The 22892-nt window shown below is 36.7% G+C and overlaps 1 protein-coding gene across 13 annotated transcripts in view; it reads right to left on the bottom strand.

Annotated features, from left to right (window-relative positions):
- Positions 1–22892, bottom strand: part of SUPT20H (SPT20 homolog, SAGA complex component) — a 37496-nt gene that overhangs the window by 2055 nt on the left and 12549 nt on the right. For 4 of the 13 annotated variants that reach the window (XM_055802924.1, XM_055802928.1, XM_055802926.1 and 1 more), the window contains exons 7-23: positions 22663–22766; positions 22024–22140; positions 21837–21890; positions 20801–20940; positions 19561–19717; positions 19422–19478; positions 18396–18467; positions 17261–17418; positions 14944–14976; positions 12660–12777; positions 9819–9927; positions 9434–9592; positions 7381–7693; positions 6205–6359; positions 3798–3853; positions 1347–1376; positions 140–245 (exon numbers count right to left, since the gene is read on the bottom strand). In XM_055802924.1, the coding sequence (XP_055658899.1) occupies positions 140–245; positions 1347–1376; positions 3798–3853; positions 6205–6359; positions 7381–7693; positions 9434–9592; positions 9819–9927; positions 12660–12777; positions 14944–14976; positions 17261–17418; positions 18396–18467; positions 19422–19478; positions 19561–19717; positions 20801–20940; positions 21837–21890; positions 22024–22140; positions 22663–22766 (1938 nt within the window). The remainder of the gene's footprint in view (positions 1–139; positions 246–1346; positions 1377–3797; positions 3854–6204; positions 6360–7380; positions 7694–9433; positions 9593–9818; positions 9928–12659; positions 12778–14943; positions 14977–17260; positions 17419–18395; positions 18468–19421; positions 19479–19560; positions 19718–20800; positions 20941–21836; positions 21891–22023; positions 22141–22662; positions 22767–22892) is intronic. The other 9 variants (XM_055802927.1, XM_055802929.1, XM_055802930.1 and 6 more) reach the window with 6 other exon arrangements.

Genomic DNA, 22892 nt, shown 5'->3' with positions numbered 1-22892 from the left:
TATTTCTTGTGTAATTCACGTGATGATAATAAATAGTAAATTGCTTTAACACAAGAGAGATTTAAGACCAAACTTCATTTCGGTGTGAGTTTATCAACATACACAGTTAAGTACAAAAGGAGGCTCAGCAAGCACATACCTGTGGCTTGAGGTTGCATAAAATTCCCTACTCCAGTCAGGTTAATTACAGCAGCTTGTTGGGCAGATAATGCCTGATCTTGATTGGATGGACCTTGGTCAGACCCCTAGCAAAAATGAAAAGCTTGATCCTTATTACCAAACTTTGGTATCAATAAAAAAGTAAATAAAGCCAGTGTGAAGGAAAACTTCTGAAGTGCCATTTAAAAACATTTAATTCTACATCTTCTGGTGCATGTAGATACAGGCTATAACGTAGTCAGTATTAGAAGTAGAACAAACAGATGTTGAATGCCCCAAAACAGCTGTTTTTGGCAGAAATGGTATCATGCCCTAGACCAAGCAGAAGTCCCATGTAGTTGTCAACCTCTCTGCAGTCAGCAGAGACTACAGTTTATGGTTGTAATCTTCAAACAATTTCCTGTCCCACTCCCAACCCTGAAGTCTTTAGGCGATACCTGAAACAATCCACGTGCAAAGGCCATAATCGAAATGTGAGAAGTCTAAAACTTACATTCACATCTTCATATTGTGTTAATTTCATAAAAAATAAAACTCTGCTTTTAGAATTTTATTTTCAGAACAGAGTAGCTCTCACAGTGATCACTCAAATGGAACTGGTGGAGTCTTATCTACTGCCTCCTGAAGTCAAAGGGTACTGAACTTAAAATTGTGCACTGATTCATAAGGTGGGGAAATAAAGTATTACATATGTAATTCAAGCAAACTGCATGGCTTACCGATCAGGGGAAAAATAAAAAGCACTTGAGCTGGTGCACTTCCAAGAGTCGCAATGCTTCTTTAGAATAACCACATGAAACAATGCCACTAAGATCTAGGTAAACTCGACCAAAAGATTGCACATTAAGACAACATCATCATCTCGATGAAGATGACTAAGAAAGACTTACAGAACCACCATTTGGGAAAAAACCCCAAGTATGAGACGAGAACGTATATATTCTGTTGGCAGCACAGAACATTGTTGGTCTTTTTCCACAAAGCATTTTGATTGCAGCACCGCGAACACATACGTTCTTGTCCTTCATGAAAACTAAGGAATCTAGTATTCATAATAGCTCATTTAGCTAGTGACCCTAGTCTTACTCTATAATGCGTGGTAAGAGAGAAGTTCCTTAGGGCAAGTAAGCCAATGCAGAGAGACTGATTTCCTCCAGAAGAACTTTCTGCCAAAAAAAAGGACTAACCTTTTTGTAAATGCCCTTGACGTTCAATGTCTAGAAAATAAAATATGAACTTGCATGATTATTTTTTTTTTAGTAATTCAAGGAGTAACTGACATTTGGATTCTGTGAACAAATCTGAGTTTCCCATTAAACTGTCCCACATTCCAGAACAAGGCCTAAGACACAGGAGACTATACACCATAAAAACACTTGAAAGAGGCACCTTATTTATGAACAGTCAACAGTAGCACAAGCAAAATTTTGATAAACTGAATATCCAGTAGAGACTATTTGGTAAACGGAAGTCTTGCACGTCTGGGAAGACAAAAGACAAAGAACACAAAAGCAGAGCAGCTAGTTTTCCCAAACTGTGGCATTAGTGCTGGTACAGATTTTTAGGCACCAGTAGAACCAACCACTCAAAATTTCATGTGTTGAGAACAAGCAGATTGGTATCTATCAAGACTTCTTCAGTGATTGAAGCCTTTAACACTACTAACAAGCAGCAGTGTCTTAAAATTACAGCTTTAAAGCCAATTGTTACTTTGTCTGGTGCAAAGAGAACAATTCTGTTGAACTACCGCAATGAGAACCACAAAACAGCTCACAGCACTGTGAGTAAGTTTTAGCCACTCTGTAGTAACCCTGACTTTTTTGGCGTTTCACCTGATGTGTCTGCTAGTTATGATAAAGAGGACAACACTAAGCTGATTTTACACTACTCCTACAGCGGGCTGGCTCTCTTCATGTCACAGTTAGACAACGCTTAGCCAGTTGTCTTGCTACAGGTCCTCTATACAGGATGTAAATAAGGGAGCATAACCCAGCTCCAGTCATGGCAACAAAGCCGCTGCAGTCTTTGCAGTTTGAGAAGGTTTCGGAGGAGGACTTTCCTCCCCCGCTGCTTCAGATCTGTTGGGTAAAGGCTCATTTACTTGCAGAGATGGGGTAAAGAGAAACTGTTTCATCCATGCACCCCAGACTGAGGGCTGTTAGCACACACCTGTTCTCCCTGCTGCTGAGGACTACTGGTTGTAGGCTGCTGGGATTGTTGCTGCGGAGAAAACTGTGACAGCTGCTGCTGTGGGTTAAAAATAAGTGAACCACCTGGAAGCTGTAGAAGATTAAAACCAAAAGGCATAGTTCATTCAAACTGCTAGGCTTCCCCACTGTCCTAGGATGAACATGACAATGATGTACTCCGTGGAGGTTTGGTTTAGGCTTTTAAAATCTTTTTAAATGGATCTGTTTACAATTGCTATTTGTGAAAAAGCCTTATCCTCAGAAAACAAATCTGCATTAAATTACAGCAAGTTATTTCCACAGGAACACATATTTTTATATTTCTAATTAAAATTCTAGAGACTGTACTGATACTGGAAATTTAAAGGCCTGTCTTCAAAAGCACTGTGTATTATTTTCACTTTCAGAATATTCCACTGAATTTTAATAGATGCTTCCAAATCAACAAGCTGCAAGCTCTGGTGCAGAAAATGTGTAAGTGTCTTGATTTCTCTCCCCTACCCCAGCTTTAACTGCATTGATTTCAGCCAAATTATTCTTGGCTTATACAACTGGCAAGGTAGGTTGAAAGGATGGACTTCAATGTGGAATCACAGAAATACAACCATTTAATTTTATAGTAGAGCTCTACTCTGGCATAACTGCCTCCTGTGCCTGTCCTTTTCCATGTTTCTGGAGTGTGTACAGCAGTGGGAAGAGGAAGTAGCAAAGCTGCAGATGATCTTTTACTGGTGTTAACTTTTTGAAGCCAGGTGCAAGATTTGTGGAACACTGAAGCTGGAATTCTGCACCTGTAATTTACAGCCGACTTCAAGATCCAGGATCACGACCTAGTTCCACAAACACTCCCTGTTCTGCTTCTAAATGAAACACTGACATAATAAGCAATTTTTGCTCCTGTTTGTATATATCTTAGTGGAAAGAAAACATTTACAGACCTTCTAAACTCCCTGCATTACACAAAATTCTACCTCCACTACTGGAAGCTCTTTAAAGCTATTACTGCACCCACCTGTACATGTTGAGCTCACCTTTTAGGCATTACATGTGTAACCTCTGAGTGATTCTACTGTACTGTTTTGTATTTTTAAAGTAATCATAACTTCAGTTTAAAGAATGATTTGCAATAAAAGCCTAGGCAAATCCTGAAAACAGAAGACTGTATTTTAGGATTCATCTTTTGAATTCAAATGTCAGCATTTTCAGATTGTTACTGAGAACTAGCTGCTTTGTTGTGAGCTAGGAATATCATTTCTACCTGGTATCTTTATGGATATAGCTTCTTCTCTTATTCTAAGCATTTTAAATAAACAATTAAAATTTGCAGTAAATGGTTCATCTTATCAACTGGCTTCAAAGATCTGTGGGGGGCAATGCAGTAAGCAGCACTAACATGTCTTTAAAGAAATAAAAATTATCATTATTATTGTGTCCAAGTATATCAATTACCTGTAGAAGATTTAAGGGCCGAAGATTTGATGCATTTTTCAAACCAAAGGGGCTGCCTGTTAAAGAAAACATCTTTTTATTAGTAGGAAGTCTTTACTTAATTATATTTGTGTACTGCAATTAATACACCTTTCCACTGGGATTATTTCTAAACATTTGGAAGTCAGAAAACTGGCAAGTGTAAATTTTAAACTTAATACAATGCTGTATTTTCCATAATGTTGGTAAGTTCATAGTTACCCAGATTCAAAGCTAAAGAGAGTTAACTAAATAGAAATAAATCTGTACCACTACTAAACGCTGTACGCTGTAAACTATAACCTGTTAGTGCATTTACACAAAGGTTAATGTGGAGAATATCATGGCAGTTATTCTTCAGTGATTCGTCTTCTGGCTTTAAAAAAATTTACTGTTTGTACAGTAAATCTAGAAATGTCCAAGGGCTCAATGAAGTAACAGGCTCTCAGCTTCTCAATCGTTAACAGAAAACAACCCCATCCAAAATCTTAGCAACTGCCCACCCACTCAAGGGCTTCTGGCAAGACACATCTGCTTTCTTTGGCATTATTCCACATGGCACTCCTCAGAGCTGTGCTAAAAAACAGATGTACGTGTAGTAGTGAGCTATGAGGTGGGTATAGAGCAGATACAAACACTCCAGTAAAACAGCGGCTATTTCAGCTCACTACTCCCATCTGTTATGTGGGTGACAGCACAGCGTGTAAAAATCTGTGACACCGAACTGGTAAAGGTTGATAGTGCTTGAAAGGACAGAATTAGAATTAAAAGTGATCCTAGTGAATTGAAGACAGGGTCCGAAATTCAGTAACATTGAATTAAAAAAACAAAAAAAGACAAATGGACAAGTACAAAAATTGTGAGTAACTAGTTTTGTGTCTATACAGCAAGAAAGGACACGAGAAGTTACAGTAAGGCACAAACATATCCAAATTGTTCGTATCACAAACTACAGAACGCACAAAAGAACCTCTTCACGCAGTTTACATTTATAAAACTCACTGTCACAAGATGCCGCAGATTCCAAAAATATAAATGGGTTCAAAAACCAGTTAGGATAAATCCACAGACTAGAAGTCTAACACAGGATATTAAGCACCAAGATCCATGTGGATAGTCTTCAGCTGAGAAAGTCTCAAAGCTGTAGATTGCCAGAAGAGGTACAGTTGTATACAAGGGATGTTTCACTTCACACTTTTGCCTCATCTTAAACTCTCTCCTAGGTACCCTCTAATGGCAACTGTCAGAGACAGAATATAAATTGGATGGATTTTTGGCCTAAACCAGTAAAGCCATTCTTACGTTAACGTAATGCTGTTGCAAAAAATACAGATAAAAAATAGGCAGACCTCATTTGAGGAAATGTTAACAGGAATGTTGTGAAAGAGATGAGATGCATTTATTCTGCTGTGCTCCACAGTGGTAAATCAGCCAAGCTCAGGCTTGTGTCCAGTTTTGGTTATCACATTTTAAGAAGGATGTAAGCAAATTGGACAGTCTAGAAGAGAGTGACAGGATTATGAAAGGTTTGAAAAATACGACCTATCAGAAAGAGAAGACAAATGTGGGACATGACAGCATGTTTGATACTTAGAAGGTAAAGAGAAAGGGTGAACGACTATTTTTCATGTCTGCAAGGAACAGGAGAAAAAAATAATTTCATTTGCAATTAAGGAGATGCATTGGAAAGAAACATTTTGTATGGATAACTAACTACTCTAAACAGCTACTGAGGAAGATGGGAATCTTCTTTAGTGAACATATTTAAAGACAGCATAGATAAACATTGGTTCAGTATGGTTTAGACAGATTTGACTGTTTCAGTGTAAGGGATGGAAATCTTGAAGTCTCTTCTATCATTCTGATGCCATAATCATACATTAGGGTTTATTTTTTCTGAACATACAAAGAAAAAACCCTAAGAATTTAAATCCTGCTTTAATTAATATTGATGTATACAGATTTATATACTCATACTTGAAGGCAATAAGGAACTAATTGATTGTCTTAAAGTAGTACTGCTGACAATAAAACACCCCACACAATTAAAAAGTGAATCTTATTTCCAAGTGCAGTCATGCCTTTTTTCTGGCAGTCATCATTATCAAAGTTGCACTTGAATTTGGAGTTTCTCTCAAACTTCCTACTGAGCATATCAAACAATCTAGGTTTAGAGTACGTTTCCCCAGTCTAGTGCCTCAAAAATACATTTCAAATTATCTCAAACATAGCCTACACTCTGAATGCAAAAACACATACGTTGTTGCTGAGCTCCAGCCATCAAATACACAATTTATTCACGCAGTGGCCACTTTTGTCCATTGTTCTCACAGTACGTTTTTACACTGTCCCTATCTGAAGGGTGGCTTTTCAACTCATTCACACTAACCTGCTTGAGAGGCAGACTGCATTGCAGCAGGCAGCGCACTTGGTACCAGACCTCCTGATGGTAAAATGCCACTCAAATTTATACCTGCAGGGGCTATGGCACCAGTGTTGCATCCCAACATAGGGTTTGAACCACTCATCAGTGTCTGTGCTCCACTGTAGAAGAGGAAAGACAACACATCAAACCCAAGTGGTACAAGTAAATCTGAGTAACTAAATTAGGGATAAAGCATCAAGGCAACTTAGAAATTGTTATACCTAGGGCATAACAAATATGTAAATCTGCATTTTCAGCATATACAGGGTTTTTTCTTTGGTATTATCTATGGAAAACACAAGTGCTTCTTTTATTCTAGAAATACTGAAAGATCAACAGTTTTCAAAATGGTTGTACTATCATAACAAAGTTAAGGAACAGGTTTGTGTTTTCCTTTTGCACTATATAAAAGAAGATCTCCCTAATTAATCAACAGTGATCAACTGCTGAACACCTCGGATGAGCAACTCAAGTGTCTAATACTTGCATTGAAGCAAACTACACGTCTTACACTGACCATCTTATACTGACACAGGATTTCATTTAGTCTAAAAAGCAGTTCATGTTATAGCATACAAACTATTCTTAACAGCAGCATTGATTTTATTTTTTAAATCAAAAAATGAGTTTTAATGATCAAAGATGTTTAACCTCAATGTTTGATTAAATAGTTAGAAAACAGATTTGTTGTTTTCTTGTATTTTAGGTACAACCTTTCATTCATAGGCACCTTAATATAAAATCTTTCCATTTTTGAGCTGTCTGCATGATATGCCACCTCCTCTCTTAATAAAAAAAACCAGCTTTCACACTTACAGAACAAAACCTCAGAAACCACTTAAATTGAGGTTAAGGCTTATGGAAACTATATGCATCCAAAAAGCTAAAAGCAATGAAGGTCTGTCTTAACAGACTTTTTTTAATATTCTGATAGTAGGTGTCTTATATTTGAGAGATACAAAGAGTTTCTAGAGGCTCTTCACTTTGTAATTACAAAGTGAATGATCTTTTTGTGCTGCAGATCCTGAAAAGTACCTATCCTAATGGATGCTGGACATTCCTGTACCACTCCCACCCCACTACCCCAACCACCAACCCACCCAGGACAAATTAAGAAACCATCATAAGAAAAAAACTTACCACACAGAGCCCACTACATTGATGAAGTTAAGTCCTGCAGGGTTTGCCATGACCTGGGTGGAGGTTGTTCCTGTAGTAATGGATGTTACCATGGTGGAAAGAGGAATGGTCATTACAGGCAGTGCCTGGCTCAGAGACATTTGCTGCTGAGCAAACGGGGTTAACAAAGTGGGCTGAGGGGTGAAGCCTGAATCTTGGGGAGTAGGGGTGGCAGAAGGGGTAATAGGAGTTGAGCTCTGAGCATCAGAAGGGTGTGGGGTCGATGAAGGGGTGTTGGTTGGAGTAGGAGTAGATGGTTTAGGAGTTCCAGACCCTGCTCATTGAGAAAAATAAAAAGTGCTAGTTTGTTACAAAAGGCCAGTCCTTTTTTGTATAATAAGGTTAATGGAATCTTATTTAGCACTGAAAATTTGTTCCAGTTTTTAGACTGCAAGTGTTAATTTCTACATGACGCGAGTGTTGCAGCACGCACTCATTGTTAAGGATGCAGTATAATCACACAGAAAACCCATTCTCCATGCTTAATTCCTTAAGTCATACACCAATTTGTATCCTCCACTAAGTCCTTCCATAATTTATCATACGTTAAGTCATAACTCCACTTGGAAATACTTAAAATAAAACCATTTCTTAGTGACCATTTATCCTAATCAATGTTTTTGTCCTAAAATGTTAAATGTACAGTCTATATGCACTACCTGCACAACAGCATCATGTTAAAAACATATCATGGAAAACAACAGATTCAACAAAGAACATACACTATTTCAGTAATCACGGGGTTGATCTAAATTTCATCAGATATCAAAATTTGGCAAATGTGAGTTTAGCTAAAATATTTTTTTTTAAATATTTAAGAACCAGAGGATAATACTGCATCTTTAAAAGTTACTGTGTAATTCCTTCTATTTAGATGTAGCATGTATAGCTATATTTGTTGTGGATGCAGTAAGCACAGTTTATCAATAAAAAACAAAACCCCAAAAAGCTTGAGGTGGATTTTTGTTTTTTAGCTTTCATGTCCTGCAGAAAGAAAGGGAATACATGTGAATGTCCAGCTGTTGTGACCAGAGCCTTAAAATAACAATTGTGTGCATCAGATTTACACAATTCATAGCACTAACATAAAACCAGAGAAAATGTTAGAAGAAAACTTCTCTAAGTTTTCTTTTTTTCTTTGTGCAAAACAAGAAGGCAGAAAAAGTTACACCTTTTGAGCTATCCAGATTTTAAATTATTTAATGCAAAAAGCATATTATAATACTGTGCAGGATACTGGAATGCGCAGTATACAATTATTCATAAAAAACCTGAAAAGCTTCAGCTATCATTTCTCTTTGTACAAATCTGTTCACAAAATGTCTCAAGACGCATACATATTTTAAAAAATGTTTATGATCTATAGCTATGATTACAATGATCCTGTCAGTGTTAATGAAAATACTTGAACTAGGATGTCACTTCTTATTGAAATTTGCATTTTAACACCTGACAATATGGTGCTATCGTCATCACCATCACCACCACACTTGCAATCAGCAATGATTTGTAAAACAGTGTAGGAGTGTTTTTAAAAAATCATCTTATCGTTTATTGTATCACCACCTTGGAACTGATCAGATTATATACATACATAGAGATACAACTGCACCAGCTCCTATAACATTTAAAAAACCAGATGCTTAAATTATGTAAAGGCAAACTGATCTAACATACTGTTTTTACACTAGAGGAAAAAAAAAATCTACACTTTGGAATTTTATCTCATCACATCATCTACCAGCCTTTCATAAATGAGATCATACTAATTGCATAAAATGTATTAAAACGTATACACAGAGGGTGCATACATATATACAGAAAAAACGAACACAGTTACAATAAACATAAAATACATACAGTGAACAAGAGACCTGCCTACAGCTGCACAACTTATACAATTTAGGGTACACTGTACACTTAAGTTTCATCATTCCACAGGTTAAGAAGTTTATCTCAGGAAGCATTTATGCAAAAGCCTAAGATTTAATGGAGAATTTAGGTCGTGACTCACTTTGTGAAGAGCTCGCAGGAGACATGGCAGCTGGAGAGAGCATGCTAACTTGATTAAGATCCATAGATTGCTTCCGAGAAAGACCAGGAGGCTTAGAAGGAGGAGGAGGAGTTGGGGATTTTAGATGGCCACTTGACTGTTGTGGACTAAAAATACTACCTGAAAAAGCATAATTAAAATATATTACTCTCCTGTGAGTACATGTTAACCTGAATATTTGTTTGGATACTGTTTTGTGAACAATAAAAAAAAAAAAATGTTCTTTTCACAGATAAGATACTGTTTTGCCTTTTTTTTTTTTTATTAAATCTTTACTAAAGGGATATCATGTCATTTTACAACAGGCAGAACACATAAAAAGGAGACACCAGAGTCGAACAATTACCTGAAGAGCTACTTCCTGAACTTGAAGGTAATTTGATGGGAGGAGGTCGGTGTTTTACACCTTTCCCCAATACTGAAGACTGAACAGAGCCTGATATACTTTCTGGCTGCTAGGAGGAAAGAGAAATTAACACTACCAGAGCAATAATGCGAGCTTTCACATATTTGACAGAAAATTCAATTAATTTGCATTAGACTTCTCAAACCATGACAACATTCCCCTCAAACATTTCAGATTATTTTTAAAACGTAATTCATAACCAACTATTCAGATAAAACGCTTACCATCAAGAAGCAGCTCAATAGTGCTGGTAAAACATAATTTAAGGAGTTTCACTTTTCAGTTCGGACTTCCTTCTTAGTAATTTTCAGAAATGCAAGTGATAGATGCACTTTAAATAAGAGGACAATTTGGTCCTACTTGAACAATCACATCATTTTATTCATTTACCACCTGTATATATTTGCCATTTCCATTGGATTTAGAAAACAGGATCAGATTTCCTGATTCTGGGAGTAGGAATTTAAAAACATGCAAGAAAACCCTGAATATGCAGAAATCAATACACACTTTCCTATTGACTTCAGTGAGATCAGAACTTCATTAATCTTTTTACAGGAAAGGTGCTTCGGTTTTGCTTGTTCTTTATAACCTACTCATCAGGTTTTTTGAACATAAATTAACCTTAGCTAATCAATTCCATACTTCTGAGTCACTCACAGCAGACTCTACATGCATAATTCCAATACTTGACAGGGTCAAAAGACTCAACGGTGAAACACTTTTACTGTTACAGAATCATTTAGGTTGGAAAAGACCTTTGAGAGCCTGAATTCCAACCATTAACCCAAGACTGCCAAGTCCATCACTAAACCATGTCCCTAAGCACTGCATCTCTGTGTTTATTTTTAAACACCTTCAGGGATGGAGAGTCCACCACCTCCCCAGACAGCCTGTTCCAATGCTTGACAGTCCTTTTCAATGAAGAAATTTTTCCTAATATCCAATCTAAACTTCCCATGGCACAACTCGAGGCCATTTTCTCTTTTCCTGTTGCAGATATCTGGGAGAAGAGACCGACCCCCACCTGCCCACACCCTCCTTCCAGGCAGCTGTAGAGAACAATAAGGTCCCCGCCCTGAGCCTTCTTTTCTCCAGGTTAAACAGCCCCAGTTCCCTCAGCCGCTCCTCATCAGACTTGTGCTCCAGACCCTTCCTCAGCCCCGTTGCCCTTCCCTGGACACGCTCCAGCACCTCAGTGTCTGTCTTGCAGTGAGGGGCCCAAAACTGACACCAGCATTCGAGGTGCAGCCTCACCAGTGCTGAGTACAGGGGGATGATCACCACCCTTTTCCTTCTGGCCACACTGTTCCTGACACAAGCCAGGATGCTACTGGCCTTCTTGGCCACGGGGGCACACTGCTGGCTCATGTCCAGCCGGCTGTCAGCCAGCACACCCAGGTCCTTTTCCTTTGGGCAGCTTTCCAGCCACTCTTCACCAAGCAACACAGACTATGCAGGTAATCCCACAAATGAAAGTTGTGTCTAAACACACACAGGGTCCACAAACTGTTAAATCTAGAAAATGAGGCTGTCTGTATAGTGAATGGAATATTTCAGTGCTGGAGTCTAAATTAGATGTGCATGTGCTCACAAATCCGAGCATTCAGTATTGTGCAGAATGAACCTTTTTAGAAAGCTTAGCTTCCATTGATTCTTGGTAATAAGAGACACTCCCTCTACATGTTTCTAATTGCTTTCTTATAAAAAAGAATCTTTTGAGGAAAATTCAGAGGATTTTCTCTTGTACCATTAAAATCTGCTTTCTCCAATCTCAAAATAAATATTTAATGATCTAACCCCCATTCAAAAGGGGGGTTAGATCATTAAATACGGTAACCCGAGTAACCTTGGTCCAGCTTTTGCTGGGGTCTTGGACAGCCAGACAAGATGACTTACAGAAGTACCCTCCCATCCTAAGTTATTCTATGATTTTAATATACATACACAGATATATTTACACATACGTGCATGCATATGTCTGTATGCATATACACACACATACCGAAACATCCATATTCCTTTCTGCCTCTTCATGCTCTTCTGGCTGATACCAGGAACTAACTACCTCTTGCAGAGCAACACTGTTGCCGTTTAAAAGCAGGTATTTAGGGAAAGATGTAGTAAAGGAAATAGCCCTATCATAGAAAAATCATTTACTAGTTGGAGCCTAAAATCAGCTCACTGCTAGAGTACTCAAACTGACCAAGGAAGGCAGAAGCAAATAGAACACAAGGCTATGCCAACAGGCATGATAATTTGGGAATGCAGGAATTTCTGCTGGATGTGTGCATGCAAACATATGGATTTTAAAGATTTTGGTGTTGGGTTGGGCTTTTTTTGAAAATTTTGCTCATCAAAGTAAAGAGAAAAAAGCTTTAATAATTTCTAAAGGTAAAGGAAAAAAGTTCAGTACTACCTCTGCTTTCTATGTTTACTGACCTATTAAATAAAACTCAACATAGCTACATTTACTATACTGCTCCGCAAAAGGTTCATCGGCAAAAGGGAAAAATGCTACAACAAAACCTTGGAGCTAACTATATCATGCACTGAAAAAAAAAGACATGGCTAAAGGACACAGTATTTTAACAGTGAAAACAAAAATGCTTTTTTCTAATTTTCCCAATATATTCACAGTAAATGATTATGACAATCAAGCATTTACAAATTCATTCAGAATGAAATTTTTAGGTTATTTTAAACATGAACAGCAAAAATTGTTCTATTAATTCAATAATCAAGTGCAAATAAAAGAAATCTATGGCTCGATAAACTCACTTCCACTTCCTTCCCTGGCGAAAGATGACTAAGATTGACTGATCCACCTGAATTATGAAACATTTTCACAGGACATTTAGCTTCATTTTGTACTAACTCCTGATACTGGTTCACCACTCTGAAACAAACAATGAGGACAGAAGATGATCAACAACTTGGAACTTTTAAAGTAGATACCTATATGTAAACACACAATTGTATATGCTACATATATATAAAATAGGTATTACACGACTAAGTGTACATTATGTAAAGTGTACATTATATAAAAATTATATAATTTTATTATCTATAATAGAGATGCTAATATATAGAATATACCTATATATCTACATATCATTCTACTTTATGTTCCTGGGCTCTTTTCTTAGATTTACTCCGTTTTAACTTTTCTTCCAATCACTGTCTTTTTTTTTTCTAATGCAAAATACAGTTTAAGAAACATTCTGTTAGAGGATTATGCAAAACAGTAGACAGAACAAGTTCCCTTCCCAAAAGCAATTGCAGTTCTTTGGGATAACAGTGAATGGGGATCCCATTCCTTTCACAGGCATCCAGATTATTTTATAGTGCCCTGTCTTCCGCTTATGCTCCCTGTGGGACAGTCAACCCCCCTTCAAATTGAGATCTATGTCAGACATGGACTCCGAGAACAAGAGATGAACCAAGAGGTCCACACTGAATGTACATCCAAGAACCAGTTATCATAGCAAAAGTGATCCCTTCTTTGAGCACCAGGACAGCCAGGTCTTATTCTATGAGGCCAATGAGCAGTGATGTATCTAGGAATTTAAAGCATCATAATGTCAGGCAAACAATTTTAAAATACTGTTCTACCAAATCACAGACTACATCTCTACTGATCTGAGAGAACTAAGTTGAGGGAATACAATTTCACAAACCTGAGTTAAATATACAAAGTGACCCTGCAGACTCAAAAATCAAGCTGAAGACCTGTTGTCACTTACACTCTGGCAGACTAAACCTCAAAGAAAAACTGCTGGAATATTCCCATTAGCTTACACCTAAATGCGATGAAGTACTCTTTATTTTGGCATAGCACTGTTTCAATATGCTGTTACATGACTAATGCAGATATAAGCAAGAGCCCTGAGATACAGGGCGGAGGAAGAGGTGCAAATATACTTTCTTCAGCAATGAGATTTTAGACTGCCCTAAAATTAGAGTGGAATCTGAGTAATAAAATGCCACGTACTCAAAAAGGTGGTCCTGCCCTCCTTCCTCCTCTACCATTTTTTCTTGTCCTAGTCCCTGAAAACCAACTGCTTATTCTGACAGAAAGATCTGTGCAACCCAGTAACAAACGTGATCAGGATATCAATCCCAGTTAGAACTAGACCCCTGTATTGCTGTGGGGTTTTTTTTAGTTTTCAGCCAAGCAACCCCCCAAAATTCAGCTTATACAAACAGCACAAGTCTCTATCATGACAAAGGAGGCAGGAGAGAATACAAGCTAAGAGTTCCCTGACCAAGATTATCTATTAAAGAACATTATTATTGATTTTTAACCAAACCAAGCACTCTCTTTCCTGCCAGGCACGGAAGAAGAATGGTGGTGGGTTAAGAGCTATGGCATTCCCATCACCTCAAGGTGTCCTATGAAGGTGCAAAACCACAAGTGACTTTGACAGATCGCTTTTTAAAGGTTCTGTGCTCACTTGCACAAAGAAACACAGGTATCTAATGTGATGCACACTAACAAATATTTGAAGAAGTACTTATTTTGCTGCCTCAGTTTCCCCAGAATTGCTACTCCTATCATTCTACAACTACAATATACTGGAAAACTGTTTTGCTACTTGCTTCTCTTAGAAAGCTGAATCAAGTAATGCACAACACACCAAAAATAAGTTGTATACATCTTAAGTCCTAAATTACACTTAAAGTTCAAATGGACATTTTCCATAATTGCTAATTTACCATAAAAAATATCAAGATGAAATCACTTCTAAATGCTCTCAGAATTTTATTGTTACCTATGCAATCAAGAATAACTGTACAAATAACTGTAACAATATGCTTGAAATCCAGGTAGTGGGACAAGCTGTATTCACATATTTGCTGTCCTCTGTTCTTCCTTGCTTGTTAAATATAGAAACCGCAGACTGTATCCTCATTTTTGTTATGATTAATGCCTCTTATTTTCTTCCTCTGTTCTGCTTCTGTTTCCATAACCATAACATTAACAGTCATACTAGCTAGAAGGAACAAAATTCATTATCTGGCATCAAGTCAAATGGTTGTACATATTATATTAATTTACCTTTCAGCATCTGTCTTCGAACCAATAAGGAACCTGAAATGTAAAATGTGTAATAGGTTTTCAGTCATGAACTGGACTAAAAGGACATGTTTTTCTAATTACAAAACTTCAAATGAACGTCAGTGCTGCTCTTTCTTCACACCTGCTGAAAATACGAGATAGCCTATCCACTTAATGGACTGGGTATTATTAGCCTATCCTCTTAATGGACTGGGTATTATATAGTACTTGAAACACAAACTTGGCTTCATAACTATACATACAATATACCTACATCATCTAATATGGTCTCCTTTGACAGTAAGTTACCTACAAAGCAAAAGGCAGAATATGGATTTTGTATTTTATACTTTCAAAAAAATTGAAGTAACTGCTACAGAATTGCTACTTTACAAAGTACAAGGGAAAAGTTATGTATAAATCAACATACCGATATGCTCACATTGAAATAAACCTAAGAGTCCTGTGGTTATGTCACAAACAGCCCTACCTTTAATATTTTAATAAAAATTTAGTTTTCACTGTTTGATTTCACCTACGCAAATTCTTACTCCTCATGATTTTACAAAATTCCTAAATAAGCATTTCTCTTCTGCATAATACTTATGGCTTGCAAACTTACTACAGTGGGTTGGGGTTTTTTCTATGTAAACACTACAGACCTTTTCTGTTTCTCTAGCTCAAAAAAAGGTCGTTATTTTACAGCAGAACAACAAAAATGTCTTCTGCACCTTTCACTTCATATGACAAATTTTTCTAATGAGGAGGTATCCAAATTTTGGTGAACCTCAACTGGTAATGTCTGAAACATAATGGACTAGAGCAATGATTTCCAAAAAACCCCAGGTATCTAACATGTATAAACCCTTTTCATTCTCAGCCTTAGACAACTGTAAGCTAGCACTGCTGTTCTAGGAAGATCAGATCAGTATGAAGCATGTGTGCTGGTTTTGGCTGGGACAGAGTAAATTTTCTCCATAGTAGCTGGTAGGGGGCTATGTTTTGGATTTGAGCCGGAAACAGTGTTGGTAACACAGGGATGTTTTCCTTACTGCCAAGCAGTGCTTATAGAGTCAAGGCCTTTTCTGCCTCTCACCCCACCCCATCAGCGAGTGGACTGGGGGTGCACAAGAAGCTGGGAGGGGACACAGCCAGGACAGCTGGCCTCAGCTGACCACAGGGATATTCCATACCATATAGCATCATGCTCAGCATATAAAGCTGGGGGAAGAAGGAAGGGCAGGACATTCAGAGTTACAATGTTTGTCTTCCCAAGTAACATGCATGATGGAGCCCTGCTTTCCTGGAGATGGCTGAACACCTGCCAGCCTGCCCACGGGGAGTGGTGAATGAATTCCTTGTTTTGCTTTGCTTGTGTGTGTGGCTTCTGCTTATACTTACTAAACTGTCAACTCATTTGTTTTTAATAACCCATTTATCTCAACCCATGAGTTTTCTCACTTTTATCCTTCTGATTCTCTTCCGCATTCTGACATGGGAGTGAGTAAGCACCTGTGTGGGGCTTAAATGGCAGCTGGGATTAAACCACAACAGTATGGAAACAAACAGTAAATAGCTCAGTCTAGGGATAAAACACCCCGAGTATTAAGAAGATTTTAATAGAAAAGAGGGATTACATACTAGACAAAAATAACTTTTATTAACAGAACTAAAAGGTTTGCTCAGGCTCACTGCTCCTTGCCTTAATGAAATGTACAGGGTCTACTGTGCTGCACGGGTTCCTCCACACAAAGTACACGGCGCACACAACAAAAAGAGCCAAGAATACAGAATCTTTGTAGAACCACAGCCAACAACAGCAGATGCAAACCAATTCAAAGTGAGGAAGATTCTTAGGAGCGCATGTTTTTCTTCATCAATTATTTAACCTAAATTTCTATACCTAAGGGTAAACATAATATAATCGAGTGTTATGTTTTCACTGCATCAGGCAAATTTTGACAATTAAAATTATGAGTAATACTGAAAAAGAGCGCTAAAAATATCTCGCAGTGTCTCCACAATGAGTGGGTTGGAGGTTTTTTGGGTTTGTGGGTTTTTTTGCTTTATAATATAACTTTCATGTAAAAGAAAGTGCAGATTTAACATAAAAGTACATGTATGATATGATGGTTGCCTGAACACATTGTTTTGTGGTTTTTTAAAATTTTTAGGTCCATTAACTTAATTTTTTTTAAAAAAAACTTAAATCAGATTTCTAGCTCTGGAGTATTATTATGACTGAAAATGATAAGTAATGTTTGTTTTCCTTTGCCTATCAGATCACAGCATAGTTTAAAAAAATCATGTCACTTACTGTGATGGAGTTAATAGGTTGTCATTTTCCTCATCACCTTTGAGTGTCTGAATTTTACCATAGTATAAGGGATTGCCAAGAGACTGAAAAATGGTCAGTTTTGTTTTTTGAAGCTGATTACCAACTTCACATTCAAACACATAATCATCTTTTATTTCCTAAGAAGACAGAAGAAATTAAACAAGTCTTAAACAAGTGATAACAGAAACAGCTAGTAAAATATGACAGTTTACACAACGCAGTAAGAAACACTCCTATAAGAAAGGTCAGTAACACTTTGTAAGAAGGGGTGCATTATCTAAAATGAAGGTGATATGAGAAGTTATCTAAAGGGATGAGAGGATATAAAAATTTTATCATGTCTTAAAACCAGAAAAATATTGCAAACCTAAACAATGTTAGATATGGAAAGGCAGACTGGGTAAACATATGTGGAAACAGTTTTTATGAATTATGACAATGCTAACAAACGTTCCGAGTAAAATGTTGGAAATTAAGATTAAATTCTATGAGAAAGTATTACTTCTTGGCAATATGAAACAAAGACATCATAATAATTGCATTGCTGTTAAATAAAGATTGTATCTTGCCTCCAAAATTAAAAAGAATTGATGAATTTATTTACGGCTAATTATATTAAAAGACTACTTATCAAATCACATATTTTGTGCCAGAAATCTTAAGATTCAACTTAAACATTGCAGAAAGAGCTTTTCATAAGAGGTATTAAATATTTCTTAATCCCTTTTCAAATTTAGCATTTTGATTTTAACAGCTCTTCTCCTTCAGTCTTTGAGCATCTGAGTAAAGAAAGCAATTTTCTGAGTGGAGTACTACTCCCTCTAATTTTTTATGCTTTCTTCACTAAACAGCAACACCACATGTTGCTTGGGAGATTAAAGTTGCTTTTCCTTGTATTTCTGGAAAACCTGAGGAAACTACAGAACTCATCACATGCACGCTGCACTGTATGAAGTCACAAGTATCTGTGGTAATCTCTCTGTGTCTATATAACACATGGAAGATTAATTAAATTGCGGAGGGAAAATCATATTCCCACATCACTTCGATTTTGTTGAAATAAGAGGCATTTAAACTAAACAGAGAAGCTTGGCCAAAGTTCTCAACTACTTACATGGGCTGGCCAGACAGTTGGTTGTGAATCATCAGGCTTGATAGACTTCTCTACTTTGGCATATTTTTCCACCTTAAAGAAAATGAAGATAGAAGAAAGAACAACAGTCATATTGGGCCAGAATCAAAGTCACTCTAGCAGAGCTTCTTGTTTTTAGGAGTGGCTAATATGATAGCCTTTAAAAGTGAGTGCAAGAAACAAATAAGGATAGTTTGATACATTGTACAGCATCCTCTGCATTACGCATTCAGAAAAGGCAAACTGGAGAACCTTCAGAACTTTACATTTATTCTGTTACATTGTATTTGCTATGTTAAACAATGAAAATGCAAAATATGGCTTAAGAGTACAGACTGAAATCCTTGTCTGCAACGTGGAGAAATTTCACAAAACCAGTAACTCCTAAAGACTAACTACATCAGATAGAACAGTATTGAAGGGCCAAGAGAGAGGAGGTTTGTACAAGCTTACAGCATCACTTCACGTGTAATGTGCACTCCTGCCAGCCCTATAAAGTCCAAAGCTACAATCTTGTCTGGTCTACTGGGTTCCTTCTGTATGCTAGTAGTATGTGTCTTGGCAGTGCCAGAAACCAAGAATGTAAATGTCCCTGAGAGAAGAATGCACAGAATGGTCATAAGAATTCGTAACTAGAATTCTCTGTATTAAAAAAATAATAAAGCTATTGGAAATATTATTTCCCATCATCTCATAATACCTCAAAAAAGAGCAACCAAGCTGAGAACTAATTTTTAAATAATTTCCTCACCTCATTTCTTTTTCTATTTTTTTGTATTATCTGACAACTTCAAACAGACATGTGCTTATTGAACCCACAGTTGAATACTGAAGGTCTGTTTGCACTGTTTATCTCATCCAAACTAACATGTTACAATTGCAATGTATTCCGATGTGGTTTATTTTAAAGGTCATTCTTTGATACTGGATACTCTTCAGTCACTTCTTCATACAACCCAACATTCAATACAATTGCTAATAAATATTAATGGTAATAATTGGACCTACATCCACTTCAGAAGGTGCAGTCAAGTAGCAAGGGTTCTGTTTCCACATGTCTACGCACTGGAAGATGAAAAAACAGTATTAATATATTAATTTTTTTAAATAAATAGAAGTATTCCCATCTATGTCTCAGAAGACTTACATTTCCAGCTTTAGAAATTTTGAGGTCATACTGCTGGGCTCCTTTCCTCTCCTTTCTTTTCTGTAAGTAGTCAAGTAGTCTAAGCTGAGGTGGAGTTGAATAGTGAGCTACGTCCTGCTGTCTGTTCAGAGATGACCTTGAGTACCTTTTGAAGCACCTATGGTAAAACAACAGAAAAGCTTGTAAAACCATCAAAATGGAATTTCCCACTACCTGTCCACAAACACAAAAATATGCAGGGAAATGCTACTTATATTGAGATTAAGAGACAGGGTTTGCAATATTAATTTAAAATTGCTATTCTGGATTACACAGTACAACTAGAAGTCTTGATTTTGTATTTTTTTAAAAATACTAGTACTCTGTCCATGCATTTCATCACTAAGAACGGGGTTAGTTTTGAAATGCATAACTGTCAAAATGACTAACTGAAAAATTGCCAAGCTTAAAATATTTGTATATTATGATAGATTTCAGTTCTGTCAAAAGATCTGTGTATTGCTTATGTAACTATAAATTTATAAATACAGTAGAAACACATTCCTTGTCTCATGCCAAAACCATTGGTACATTAATGCTGTTCTGGACATTCATTTAATACTTTTGTCTGTTTTTCTAGTAGGATGTTTGTTGACCACCCAGCTCTAATTTTAAGGACAGCTTGATCAATCTCACTATTTATACTTTTTTTTTTTTAGACATTACCACTGGTTGTACATTAGCATAGTATTTCAATGTAAACCTAGTTTTATATACTTCAGTAATTCTGAAAGACTATTAGTACAGAGTGAATGCTACTCTTAGTAGAACAAAAACGAAGCATTTCAAGCTTTTGTTGAAAAAAGTGAATAATCATGCACAAAAGTGAATTTAATGTATTGCATTCCACATCACTTAAGTTTCCTAAGACTCTAATATGCCTACGCTTCTGTTTAGCCTGAACATCAAGCATATAAATAATTCCCTTGATTTCCTCATTCAGGGATAAACTTAAGACACAGCTTTTAACAAATCAGAGACCAATATATAATATATCCATTTATATATTCTACATTACTGAGCTATCACCAACTCAGCTTACATCTGAATTACGCAAAAAAAGTACAAAATCAAAACCACAATATAACATATTATGTTAAGAAAGTAATATATATGCACATTCTTTTGTTATACAAAACCAAGCACATTACAGCATCTACTGTTAATTGAGATGGTACAATATTGCGTACTCAAACCCTACCGTTTCATGGGGCGAGTATTCATCTTCTGCTTGTTGTATAGGAGTCTGTTTGTAGTACAGGTCACTGCTATTGAAGGATCAAGACACAAAGGCTCTGCTGTAGCCAAAATAAGTTGGCTCTCAAGTAGGAGTTTGTCCTCCTGTAATACACGCAGCTATTAATGAACGTGAAAATATGAAGACTTTTACACTAATTAAGTGGACTATACCTATGCATATGTGCACATCATCTTAAAGAAAACTGAAAAAACTGTGCGGATAGTCAACAACAGAAAATATTCAACAGTTAAGTATGACTAACCATTGTTATGAGTTACAGAGCATTGGGTGGGATTTCCAAAAGGAAAAGAAATCTTTCTGAAAAGAAGGGGGCATGTTCTGTTGGGGTTTTTTTTGTGTGTTTTCTTTCTTTCTTTGTTTTAAACACCATACTAGTGGCAATGAAAACCATTTTGTCAGTGATTTATATTGATGGACTGGGAATCACTGCCATAAAGATGATCTGGGACATTAGATTACAATTTGAAATGGATTTGAGCATGACTGTGGCTCTGAAATACAGATGAACACACTGAGTACACCACACTATTCAGCATTTAATTATAACTGTACAGCCATAGTTACTTAGGATTCTCTTTACTGTAACAGTATCAACAACAAAATAACACTAGAGCAGCAATTGTGTCATTAGACTTGAACTATCATTCTGGGACTGTATTTTGATAATGAATGAAGTAAGGTAAATTAGTTTGAGTAACTACAGTACTGCCATTCTGCATTACCAAAAGTTAAGGTCTGATTCTATAAAACTTTTAGCAAATCCTATTGTCTTCTACGGCATCCTGTGGGAAGATGGTATTAATTTGACAGGTCTCTGGAGTGTGTACAATGCACCAATATGCACATCACTGACAGTTTGAATTAAAAATAAATTAATCATTTTACCAGATTTTATTAAACAAATAATGTAAATGGGTTTTATTTTATTGTGTATTTACTACCTCACGGTAAAGTTTTAAAATAACTGCTAACTCACCTGTGTCCATTTGTGGTTGTCACTCGTTATAGAATGCACATCACAAATTAAAGTCTAAGGAAGAAGACACAATGGTAATTTAGCTTTCAACCAAATAATCAAAATTTCTTAACACATGTTCAGGAGTAGTTCATATCCAGTCTAGGAACTACTGTAACACTGAGGAATGACTTGAAACACTTCTTACCTGCATTGTAGGACGCAAAAGAATGTGCTTGCTTTGGTATGTTGGAGACTTCATGTTACCAGACTGCCTATAGTCACGTATTTCTGCTATGACACATCCACAATGAAAAATATTAACCTAGTTGAAACAAAAAAACCAATTTGTAAACAAATATTTACCAAGCTGCCTCCGTCCCTGCCTCCAAAGACATTTGTTATGTATCATATAAAATTCACTGATACTATGAATAAATGACTGATTTTGTCAAACCAGTGGTCTTTACTACATACCTAGACTTGCCTAAAATACAAGATTCAAATGTAGTGGGTTTTAATAAGTCAGCAATGTAGTTTTAAGAAATTCCTAGGCCAAATATTTCATAATGAGAAAGGAACAAAGGACACCTTGCTAGAGCACAGAGTTGAAGATTTTTGGCAGCCTTAACCATAGCAATCTCTCTTCTATCCCTTTCTTCCCAATATATTTTTTTTCCTATATATCGACAGAATATTTATTTGGGGCATTAAATACTACAGTTCCAGATGCACAAGTGTTTTACATCTTGTGGTTGGAATCACTCATGTGAAGTATTAAAAAAAAAAAATCAAGGTCTATCTGGGTACAAAATATAAATTCTTTTTGAAAACAAAACTTCCAAACCTGAGATTTTTCTAAAAGGTCAACCAAAATAGGTGGTAGTTCCTCTGCATCCAAATATTCAAGCAGCTCTCCTTCCTCATAAGGCAGCCGAATGGTCTCAGAATCTGCATTTAAACAAAACATATCGCTTTTCTTTTGCCCTTCACGTTCAAACTTTTAACAATGTGAAATCAAAAACAAGCTTGCCATAGGAAAAAAACAGGGCCAGTGGAAACCTACTCAAATCAGCA

The sequence above is a fragment of the Falco peregrinus genome, chromosome 4 (assembly GCF_023634155.1).
Source record: "Falco peregrinus isolate bFalPer1 chromosome 4, bFalPer1.pri, whole genome shotgun sequence".
Classification (NCBI taxonomy): Eukaryota; Metazoa; Chordata; class Aves; order Falconiformes; family Falconidae; genus Falco; species Falco peregrinus.
This window is presented reverse-complemented; position numbering and strand designations above follow the sequence as displayed.